Raw genomic sequence first — 12,276 nt, forward strand, 5'->3', positions numbered from 1 at the left:
TACTCTGCTGTGCTTCTCCAGCCTTTGGTCATCACACCATCCATCCTGTCGTAGCGGTCCCAGAACTAGTGGGCTCTTAATTTTTTCGTCACAATCTTGTATGGTGGCACTTTGGACTGCTCAGGGGTGGTCATATTGGTTTGCTGATTACGTATGCTACATTCATTGGCATAAGGGCAGCAGTATATGTCGTCATCGTCTTCTGAGGGTGTGTCAGTGTGACACATTTTCCTTTCGTTGCACAGTGTGTTGGATGTTGACAGTATCTTGGTCCTTCTTCTGTGTGCCAGTCTTGTTGCTTTGGGTGATTGGTATGTCCGTTGCTGTAGGGTTTAAGGTCTCTCCTTGTATGAATTTGATAGGCTTTATGCGCCCTTCGCATTTTTTGATGTCATAAGTGCGGCGTCGAGCTGGAGTAGATGTGTAATTTTCGCTCCTCGGCATTGCACTTATGTGCTGTTGCTGTGATTGGTCATGTTTGTCATGGTCGCCTTGGTTGTCGTTGCCGTGGTCTAAGGATGTAGTGTTTGTTGTCATTAATTAGTCTTCAAGTTCGTCAATTCTGTTCATGAGTGTCATGTGGAATGTTATCCAGTACAAGATTTGTCTCTTAATTTGGCTGCTTCTGGTGGCATTTGTCCTGTTAATGTAAGGTCGTCTAAAATTCGATAGTTGCGTAATGACTGTCTTCCAGGTTTGTATTGTGTGCCAAACCTGGGATGTGGCCGTCATTGGGGTAGTGGTCAGGTAGTAGCTTTTGCCTCTTACGCCAAGTTATAGCATGATGGTGGTTGCAGTTTATGGTCGAAGGTGACTTGTATGAGTGAGTCTGCAATGGAATTGGTGCCTGTATCTCGTCGATCGACCCTAAGAGATGATTAGTTGCCATAATCAGTGCTGTCAATTAGGTGGTCTAGAAATTGTTTGTACGTTTGGCAGGCACCACCCTTGCTTTTGTTAGACCTAGAGTTTCTGTTATGACAGGGGATGCAGTCAATGGGCTCTTTTGCTCAGCACTCAGCACGCTTATGGCCCTTTTTACCACACCTTGAGCATGTCATGCCTTGTTCAGTGCACCCTTTTGTTGTGTGCCCAATATCATAACAGTTGTAGCACTGGCTTCCAGCGGTGTAGTCCCTAACGGTTAGTGACTGATAAGTCTATGTAGACTTTGCCCTTTTTGGTCAGGTACAAGTATAGTTTAGGCGTGACTTCGAGGACCTGGTGATTGTAGCCCCTGCCCTTTGGACCTGTGCGAAATCGAATTTTGACCTCTGTGTCAAAATCGTCCTTCTAAAAGTCGTCACTTAGGTTTTGCTCGTACAGGCACTCCAGGAATTCTTTGTCCGAGATCGTGTCGGACACCCGGTAGACCGCGACTAAGGGCTTTAGCTTTCTAGGTCCTTCACAAGCAATGTTGTCTATGTCTTTCAATTATTTTGTGGCAGTCTTCTTGTGTAGCTGCCTCGACTATGACTGCTGTTTTCATGCTCCGGATTGATTTTATGCGCAGGTTGTCACACCTAGGATTGATGTGTTGCATCAATGTTTGTTTTACCGCTTTGGTATCTTTGTTACTTGTAAACTTGATGAATAGGGTGGTTGCCTGTTTTTCCTTGGCTACCTCTATTCGTCTGTGTTCTTTTGGGTCGGTGGATAAGGCCGCAGCGTAGGTTAGGGTTTTGGCTTGTTGTTGAGCCTGTTCTGTAACTGTGTCAGTTCCCTATCCTGACCTCTGAGCTCCTGATTTATGTCGGCAAGTCTAGAGTTTCCTCCTGAAGTTTACTAATTTGTTCACCGAGTGCCTCGATGTGTAAATCCTTGACCGGATTTGCTGAGCACTGTAATTCAAGCAGGTCTTTGTTTTGTTCCTTTAGCAGATCTACTTTTGCCTGAGCGTACGTTAATTGAAACGCGAGGGGAAATATTTTGTTTCTAACAGTTTGTAGTACACTTGCCGACATATGTTTAGCTTTAGTTCTGCACCGATCTCGTTCAGGATCTCATCAATCGCGGCGATTTTTTGGCTGGGGGACATGACCGCGTACTCATGGGCTCCAGACGCCATGCCTACCGGCGACACTTTGCAGCTGGTGTTTGCCCTTCCAGATGGCCCTCTTGTTGATGTCGGTGTGGTGCATGCACCACTAAGTTGCCACACTCAATCCAGGGTTGCTGTGTTTTGGTGGAGACTGCTCAGTTGCCGTTAGGGCATTGCGCCGTCACATGGCCAGTAGGGGAAACAAATGTCCTCAAAGCAATACGCGAGTGCGATGTGTGAGGAGTGATACGCCGCTAGTGCGCGGCTGATCGCGGGATAGGTGGTCATGCCCGCGAGGGCCGGTTGGTACTGCGCAATGCGGCCCGGCTTCGCACTGCAGTCGACCACACAGTATGCTTGCGCGCACACAGATGACGGCCGTGTTGTTCCCGTGTGCTGCTGCCTCCCGCAGTTGGGCGCGGAACTACGTGTTGTGCTTAGCAACACCGGTACGCGACGGACAACGCAATCTAGCCTACTTACGGCACGGCCAACGCAATCTAGCCTACTTACGGCACTTGCACACGACGCGCCCCGACCAGCGCCTGGCATCATCATTGGAACAGTGGAAAGTTCCACGGGACTGGAAGAAGGCCTACGTCATAGCAATCTATAAAAAGGGGATCAAATCGGATGCACATAATTATTGGCCAATTTCACTGATATAGATTTGTTGTAGAATAATGGAATATATTTTGTGTTCAGACATGACCTTTGTAGACTGAAAAGCTCATCTGCAGAAACCAGCACGGTTTCAGGAAACGGCGGTCATGTGAGACACAGCTGGGCTTCTTTGTGCATGATATACAATAGGTTCTAGATACCAGCTCCCAGGTTGATGCCATATTTCTCAGCTTGCGAAATGCATTCAACTCAGTTCCGCACTATTGCCTGCTACAAAAAGTGTGTGCTTTGGGTCTATCCGATGACATATATGGTTGGATAGAAAGTTTTCTAACAGACAGAGAGCAGTATCTCGTCCTGAATGGGGTGACTTCAACAGAAACAAGTGTAACTTCAGGTGTGCCCCAGGACAGCGTAATACTTTTTATGATTTACATAAACGATCTGGTTGATGGTATTGACAGCAGCATTAGACTATTTGCTGATGATGCAGTAGTCAACAGGAAAGTAGTATCACATGAAAGTTGTGAACAAATCTACAAGGATTTGCAGAAAATAAATGCTTGGTGTAATGACTGGCAGTTGTCTCTCAATATTAGTAAGTGTAACCTACTGCGTATAACAAGGAGAAAACCCCCATTAATGTATGAGTACAAAATGAATGCCCAGTCTTTGGGAGCGGTAATATCCGTTAAGTATCTGGGTGTGACTATTCAAAATGATCTCAAATGGAATGATCAGGCAAGGCGAACTCTAGATTGCAGTTCATTGGTAGAACCCTTAAGTGATACAGTCCTTCAACAAATGAAATTGCTTACAATATGTTAGTTCATCTGGTCTTAAGAGTATTGTTCATTTGTATGGGATCCTTATCAGTTGGGTCTGATTCAAGAGACTGAGGAGGTCCAAAGAAGAGCAGCAAGAATCGTGAGTGGTACATTTAACCATCGCAAGAGCACTACAAATCTCATGGAAAGTTTGACGTGGGACACACTTGCAGACAGACGATGCGCCAAATGGAAGGGGCTGCTCACTAAATTCCGAAACTCGATCTTCGCAGAGGATGTAGAGCATATATTATTACCACCAACTTTCATATCACGCAATGATCACCAGTCAAAGATAAGGGAAATTAGAGCTCATACTGAGGCGTTCAGACAGTCGTTTTTCCCTCGCACAATCCACGAGTGGAACAGAGGGGGGGATATTACTGGCGCGAATTGTGCCCTCCGCCACACACCGCTCAGTGGCTGGCGGAGTATATATGTAGATGTACCACCATAATTTATAATTTAAACAAGAAATTTTAAGGCTGTGGGAATTTAAGATGGGTCCTGGATAAACTGGAACGAACCAAGAATGCTGGGCTGGGTTTCAGAGTGAACATTAGGCGATGTGTAACTGAAACAGGGGAAAGAAATACAATAGAAGACTAACGAGTAGTTTTGGGGAGATGAAATAGTAAAGACAGCTGGAGATCACAGAGGTAAAAAGACAATGCATATGAAAAATCATTGGATAATACAACAGATACTGAATTTCATTCATAAAAGACAATAAACAAAGTCAGCATATGAGGCAGGTGAAAGAGCATATAGACTTCTAAAAAGTGAAGTTGATAGGAAATGCAAACTTGCTAAGCAGGAACGGCTAGAAGTCAATTGCAAGACTAAAAACATACATGACTAGGGGTAATACAGAAGCTACTATAAGTAAATTAAAGAGGCCTTTTGAGATAAGAAAAGCAGCTGTATCAATATCACGAGCGAGCTTAGTTGGTAAACCACTACAAAGCAAAGAATGGAAAGTGGATATGCAGAAGGAATATAAATATACAAACAAACAAAGATGATGTGACTTACCAAACGAAAGCGCTGGCATGTCTATAGACATAAAAACAAACACAAACACACACAAAATTCAAGCTTTCGCAACAAACGGTTGCTTCATCAGGAAAGAGGGAAGGAGAGGGAAAGACGAAAGGATGTGGGTTTTAAGGGAGAGGGTAAGGAGTCATTCCATTTTCATGTCTGCTTGTGCCTGTGTATGTGCGGATGGGTGTGTGTGTGTGTGTGTGTGTGTGTGTGTGTGTGTGTGTGTGTGTGTGTGGGCGCGCGCGCTCGAGCGCGAGTGTATACCTGTCCTTTTTCCCCCTAAGGTAAGTCTTTCCGCTCCCGGGATTGGAATGACTCCTTACCCTCTCCCTTAAAACCCACATCCTTTCGCCTTTCCCTCTCCTTCCCTCTTTCCTGATGAAGCAACCGTTTGTTGCGAAAGCTTGAATTTTGTGTGTATGTTCGTGTTTGTGTGTCTATCGACCTGCCAGTGCTTTTGTTTGGTAAGTCTCATGATCTTTGTTTATACACACACTGAAAAGGCGGAAAAACTTCAGGACAATATCAGAGAAACAGCAGAAACAGTAGGCAAAGATGTGAGAGAAGTTATGGTACTACAAGAAGAATTTGACAAAGCACTGAAAGACATAAGCTGAGGAGAGGCCTCTGGACTAGAACATATTCCCTTGTTATTACTGAGATTCTTGGGAGAGCCAGTCATGACAAAATTATTCCGCCCGGTGTGCAAGATGTATGACAGGGAAATACCTGACTTCAAGAAGAATGTAATGACTACAATACCAAATAAGGCTGGTGCTTACAGGTGTGAACAGTATCGTAAGTTTAATAAGGCATTGTTACAAAACACTGCCATAAATTATTTATGTAAGAATGGAAAAACTGGTAGAAGTTTACCTCAGGGAAGATCAGTTTGGGTTCCGGAGAAATATAGTTCATGTGGGGGCTATACTGACACTAAGTCTTATTTCACAGGGTGGGCTGAAGAAAAGCAAACCTACAATTGTACTAAGTCGTAAGTTCAGAGAAAGCTTTTGATAATGCCGATTGGTCTACACACACTAAAATTTTGAAGGCAGCATATATGTAATACAGAGAGTGAAAAGTTATTTCCAACTTTTACAGAAACCAGATTGCAGTTGTAAAAGTCAAAGGACATGAAAGGGAAGCAGCAGCTCGAAAGGGAGTTAGACAGGGGTTTGCCTAAGCTACGCGTTATACAATCTGTAGACTGAGCAACTAGCAAGGGAAATCTGGAGAAATTTGGAAATGGAATTATAGTTCAGGCAGAAGAAATAAAACATTCAGGTGTTCTGATGACAATGTAAATCCATCAGAGACAGGAAAAGACTTGCAAGATTAGTTGAACAGGATGGACTGTGTCTTGAAAAGAGATTATATGACAAACATTAACAAAACTGGAAATTGGTAACAGTGGAAAATTATGGGAGTAAAAATGTAAAGGAAGGCCTAGCAGCTAGTTATTCGAAGATGATGAGACATTAACAAGGTAGAATAGTGTGAAAAGCTGCTTCAAACCAGTCTTTGGACTGAAGACAACAACAAACAAAAGTGTTTACCTCTGTTTCCTGCTCCCATAACTGTTACAACAATTAATGTCAAATCAATCGTCAATTCTACGACAGCAACAGTATTTAACACAGCATATGTTAAGACACAGTAAATTTTTTTGATATATTAAGGTATTTGGTTCAGCATCATGAATACATATTTTTCCGTAGATAAACACACACTACCACTGCCATTCTATGCTTCAACTCTTCTGGATACAGATACAAATAAATAAACAAGCATGCACACCTTACTTTGGGGAAAGGGAAGAAGATGGAACATTAAGATTCAAACATCAGAATAAAAAAACAAGACAGTTTAATAGCCACTCTTATCTTCTTTTCCAAAGAAGTGATAACAAAAGCCACCCTGTCAGCAGGTGCAGCACTCCACAGTCTTCTCTACACACAAATAGCACCTTCTGTTCATCAGCAATAAAGGAGTCTATTCTTGTACACTGGTCACAGGCCAACTGAGGATTTTACCTTTTTCTTCTGCTTTTTTAATCTCTTGTTGGCAACTGACATCTTGAACGAGACATGTTTACCCACAAGTTTCTCCTTTATCTTCGAAGCTTTCACCTGTGGCTTATTTGCTTTGGAAAACTGCAATTCTTCACTTGTCACTAACTGACCTACGTCACCACTTTCCCATACTCTCTGTGGTACAGCATGCCCTGTCGATTCAGTTGGGCTGCCACTGGATAGTTTCTTCTTCTTCTTCTTCTTCTTTTTCTTCTTTTCTCCATGAACAGCTACTGGCCCTACAGAAGTATCTACTGGCTGTACTGAAGTATCACCACCAGGTTTCTCACCAACCATTTCTGCTTTTTTCTTTTGACGCCGTCTTGCCTTTTTTGACAACTGCATATCTGAAAATGTTGATATGTTTAGGTCCTTAGATAGCGAAACATTTTTCTCGTTGCTGTCTCGGTGATTTTCTTTCATCGTAAGGCTCTGTGGTTGTTTCTCCTGTGTCCCACCTGATGCCTTCCCATTAGCAGTTACTGTTACTTCCTGGCCACCAGATGCTAATTTCTGTTTCATTAGTTTCTTTCTGTGCCTTTTCTTCTGATTTTTACTCAGACCAGAGGGAATTCCATTCTTAGCAGCATCTGAACGTTTCTCTTTAGGGGTTGACGCTTCGTCCCCTGTGTGCGCCTGCTCTAGTTTTCTCTTGCTCGCTTTGCCTTTTGCCTGTGCTGAATTTGTATCTGAAGTACTTACACTATTTGGTGATGTCAAAACATGAGATGTTTCACTATTTTCAACCACCATAGCTTTTTTCTTTTTCTTGTGTCTTTTCTTCCTCTTTGTTGGACTTTTAACATCTTCTGTTACACTTTTCTCTGGACTTGTTTCCACTTGTGAACTTCCACTTCCTTCCTCTGTCACCTTCCTCTTCTTCGCTGGACTTTTAACATCTTCAGTTACACTTTTCTCTGGACTGGTTTCTGTTTGCGAACTTTCACTTTTCCTCTTTTTCTTCTTCCTCTTATTTGCTGGACTTTTAACATCCGGAGTTACACTTTCCTCTGGGCCTGTTTCCACTTGTAAACTTTTACCTGTAACAAAGCAATGTGGAATTATTCTGTTTGTTCTTATACCACTCCTGATGTAATTTTTTCCTCCGACCCCTTTTCATTAGTAGTACATATACAACTATTATATGAAATAACTTAATTCTTATTCAAGGAGTATTTCATCAAACTTTATTACTCACACTATAACAATTGCTGATGGCAATAGCACATTTAATTTGCACAAAAACATTTTATTCAAAGAAATGTTGTGATTTGCTATAACTGCAAACTACATGAATCTCAAAATTCAATACTGCTAAAAATGGTTTGTTGATTGACGTAGGTCATTTAAAAGCCCTTATTCTCTTCTCTTCACCCAACATTTTATTTTTCCAAAAAAACTTTATACTTCACAATTTGTGTTAAAAATTCTCATAGTCCAATGTTAATTATTCCAACTAGAAGAATTAACTTTCTAGAAACTTCTAGGCAGACTGATAATCCTCATGCACATTAAAACTGCTCTCCCATAAAACAGTGCCAATGCCTACTTACGAGGTGTGGCAATAAAGAAACCACTCATGCTGTAACTCTATTTAAAAACCTTACACAACAACTGTTTTCACCTACAATGTAGTCTCCTTCCCGATCCGTGTACCGCTCCATGTGAATTTTCTATGGTTGGAATCTGTTCTACAAGAATTTTTCTGTTATGCTGTTGAGGAGGCTTGTCACTTTCTCATCACGGCATCCACAGACTTGAACCTGGTTCCTTTCAGTCTTGGGATGAGAAAGAAGTCACACAATGCCAGGTCAAATGAATATGATGAATGTTCCTTCACTGGAATGTTGTTTTTGTGCCAAAAGAAGCTCTTCATAAACATCACATCCTAATGAAGAATGCATGAGAAATTCTTCCACGGATCTGATCTTCCCCGTTACGCACCTTCATGGAGGGTTCCAAGAACCATTACATAATATGCTTGATTGGCAGTATGACCTTAGGCACCCAATCAATGTAGATAACCCCTCAGACATCGAAAAAAACAATTGTCATTGCTCTGAATTTTGATTTGCTCACAAGTGCTTTCTTCTTCTTCTTCTTCTTCTTCTTCTTCTTCTTCTTAAGGGATTAAGGACTCTTCCAATGCACGGACTGTCAGTCTCTGGATTGTATTGGAATATTTATGTTTCATCACAAGTAATTACTTTGCTGAGGTAGTCATTTGCAATGTTTTCAAGAGTGTCAGTACAGCAGTCTACTCAATGTTGCTTTCGCTTGTTTGTGAGGATTCTTGGCACCACTTTAGCACAAACCTTTGTCATGCCCAGATCATCCAAAATCAGCTAAATGGTTTCCTTACTGATTGCGGGCTAGTTCTGAAATTGCTCAAATGCTCAGGCAGCTGTCTACTCTAACAATTCTGCTCACTTCCACCAATTCTCTACAGTTTCCAAGGTGGAAGGACTTCCCGATTTCAGATCATCTTCGACGTCTTCCCTACCATCCTTGAACCTCTTAACCCACTCGAAAACTTGCTTATGAGATAGACACTGATCACCATGAAATCAAATCACATGTTTCTGTGGTGGATTTTCCAAGTTTTGTAAGGAATTTGACATTAACACCTTGTTCCACTGTAGAGCATAGCATAATTCCGACGGAGCCCAGACACATGACCCGTTTCTAAGACGACTCACAGCCAGATTAAACCCCACAGCACTGTGAAATTCTGTACGCATGTCAGTGAGAGTTCCAAGGTTACTCCTACACTCTTCTCTTTGTCATTGACAAAGCTGGCAATGCGCACAGCAACCATTCGGGTTTCTTTATCAGCACACCTCGTATACAGCTGCTAGTGCCACTTACTTCAATGGCTATTGAATCTTCATCCTTTTTAATTTTACATTGGGAAATCCAGGATGGAACAATGACAATATTTTATGAAGGATAGACTGTTACTCACCATATAGTGGAGATATTAATTCACAGACAGGCACCACAAAAAGATTATTAACCATGTAAACTTATGGCCTGAAAGCCTTCTTCTGAAATAGACAACATACACACAAACATTCGTGCAAACTCAGCTCACACTGTGGTCTGGCATTGGCAGCCAGAGGCTACTCATGAGTGTGTGAGCTGTGTTTGCACAAATGTTTGTGTATATGCTGTCTATTTCAGACAAAGGCTTTCTAGCAGAAAGCTGAAGCGATTAGTAGTCTTTTGTTGTGCCAATCGGCAACTCAACATCTCCGCTCCTTGGCAAGTCGCAATCTATCTTTTCATAATACCGTCCTTTTTAATTTTTCTGTTTTTTATGTTAAAATCTAAAATGGAGTAGCTTAGTATTTACCAATTTGTAATTTTTATAATATGGGTGTCTATAAACAGGCATCACACACAAAGACTTAGTCAGCTGTGGCCACTACTCAAACGAAGAACAGCTGGGTAAAGTTTGTACTTAACATGTGTAGTTAATATGTCTCAGTCTGGTAGAGTTCGCAACGAGTCTCACAACACGTAGCAGTTATTCTGTTGAATAACATTAATTGTAATAATATTACTTGTCAACTGATCAAACATTCTCTGCATTTGTGTTGTTAACTGATTGACAAAACTGTTTGTTGATAAATGAGAAGAGGAATGAAAACCAAATTCTACAGTGTGAGTATGTCTTTTAGTAGCAGTTCATCATAGTTAATAACCTTAGGGAGAACATAAAATCAGAAATTCTACAGGACCTATGAGGCAGAGGCAATTGAATCAAGTCGGTAAGTTACACACCTTTCCTCTCTTTCCCTTGAATGTTCTCTACAGCAACTTTGTCGCTTTCTTCTACTGATTCCTCATTTGCAGGTTCATCATTCACTTGGTCACCATTAACACCTTCATCTTCATCCTTTGGTTTTGGAATTACATTAGAAAACTTCTTTAACTTTGCAACAAAAAAGCCATCCATATTGTGTGTGTGTGGATAAAACCTGCGTGTTAGCTTCAGTGATGGATGAAACCTGTAGGAAACTTTCCATGTTAACATCCTAAATAAAATATACAAATTTTTATATTTTATACTTGAGAAACTACACTTTTCTGCCAAAGCCATGCAACAAAAAAGATGTAATGTCATTGTAATTTCAGATGGTTCCTTTCTTTTAAAAACAAAATTTCACATAGAAATTAAGCAAAACAATCACTTACACTACTGTTGCTCCATATGTAATAAATTTTATTAACAGACAACTGGATTTAACAAATATACTCAGGATAGCATACATTCATACACTAATAATGTTTTTGTGTGTGTGCGCTGAGTACAGGTGTACTGTTGTGGAAGCAGGAATATTTTCACATACAAAGTGAATAGTTTCTTCAGGAGCTGGAAGAAATTCAGTGTCTTAAACCCTGTAGTGCATGAATTTCACTGCAGTGGTCAACTTTTAATGGTCAATTCTCTGGTGTTATCAATCAGTCATGAGGCTGCAAATGCATGAAGGACACAACACTGGTAGGGAGTACACACTGCAGTGAACTGGGTGCATTTGCATCCTCAGGACTGACTGAAAATGCCAAAGAAGTGTCCATTAACAGCTGTCCACTGTAGTGGACACTATAAGCCACAGGGTTAATTTTGCACTTCCCTGAATTTTGGTTAGTGTTTCACAAATATCTTGTGACATGGAAAACAGTTGGTATACAGATAGTGGTAATGACATTTAATCTGTACAAAGCAATAGCAACAGTGATGGTGACAAGGAACTGTTAAAAATACAATGCCTGAACTCAAATTGGAAGAGGGTAGAAATATATTTCAGGTGAAAGTAAAATCTTAGATACAATAGGGGTTAATTCTTAAAATTTCCTCTTTCGTTCACAGTTCCTGGAAGAGCAAACAAGATAAATCATGGACATGAATTACCAGCACACGTTAAGGCTTCTGAGGCAATATACAGCTTTAAGAGCTAACACGTGGCTGTGGTTGGCCTGTGGAGTGTGACAGTATTTCACTGTATGTAAATCACTGACAGAACTTAAAACTTACCTTTAGCTTTTCTACCATTTTTCACAATGTCAACATTTGTCATAAAATTATTATTTCGTTTGATGATGCTTGTTTGGAGTAGGAATTTCCGAGGCAACTAATATCCTCAAATTACATACATCTGAATATTTTAGGTTAAGCTTAACTAGAACTGATATCAAATGAAAATACACATTATTTTATTACTATTAGCCTATCTGTATTTTATACTAGAAACAGAGCATAATGCAAATATGTCTCGAAAAGCAGCCTCAGGCCAATAAATGGCAGTGCTATAGGTTGCCCACAAAGCTGAATATTCAAATCACCTATTACTAACTGGAATAAATCCACCTGATGGAGTAATGGTAATCAAAAACTCTTAAAAGAACCATGCATGTGACTAGTTACAGTAATTTGCATTTTCCATTCGTAGTTATAAGTATTTTAAAAGCGCAATAGGTAATTTAAAATCAACAACACTATTATTCTACTACTTCACAAGTATTTAACATGATGACATAATTATAAAAAAAATGGAATTAATATTATTTGAGTCACCCAAAACCCACCAAAGTCTATGCTTGACACTCATCGTATATTACTGTGGAACATATTCCTATTCGAACATAACAAAACCAC

At 40.6% G+C, this 12,276-nt stretch overlaps 1 protein-coding gene across 1 annotated transcript in view; it reads right to left on the minus strand.

The window, feature by feature from the left end:
- Positions 1-6,391: 6,391 nt before the first annotated feature.
- The window catches only part of LOC126473217 (uncharacterized), a 154,738-nt gene continuing 148,853 nt past the window's right edge, over positions 6,392-12,276 (minus strand). The window contains exons 12-13 of the mRNA XM_050100128.1: positions 10,401-10,627; positions 6,392-7,654 (exon numbers count right to left, since the gene is read on the minus strand). Of these exons, the coding sequence (XP_049956085.1) occupies positions 6,552-7,654; positions 10,401-10,627 (1,330 nt within the window). The 3' untranslated portion in view covers positions 6,392-6,551. The remainder of the gene's footprint in view (positions 7,655-10,400; positions 10,628-12,276) is intronic.

The sequence above is a fragment of the Schistocerca serialis genome, chromosome 4 (assembly GCF_023864345.2).
Source record: "Schistocerca serialis cubense isolate TAMUIC-IGC-003099 chromosome 4, iqSchSeri2.2, whole genome shotgun sequence".
Classification (NCBI taxonomy): domain Eukaryota; kingdom Metazoa; phylum Arthropoda; class Insecta; order Orthoptera; family Acrididae; genus Schistocerca; species Schistocerca serialis.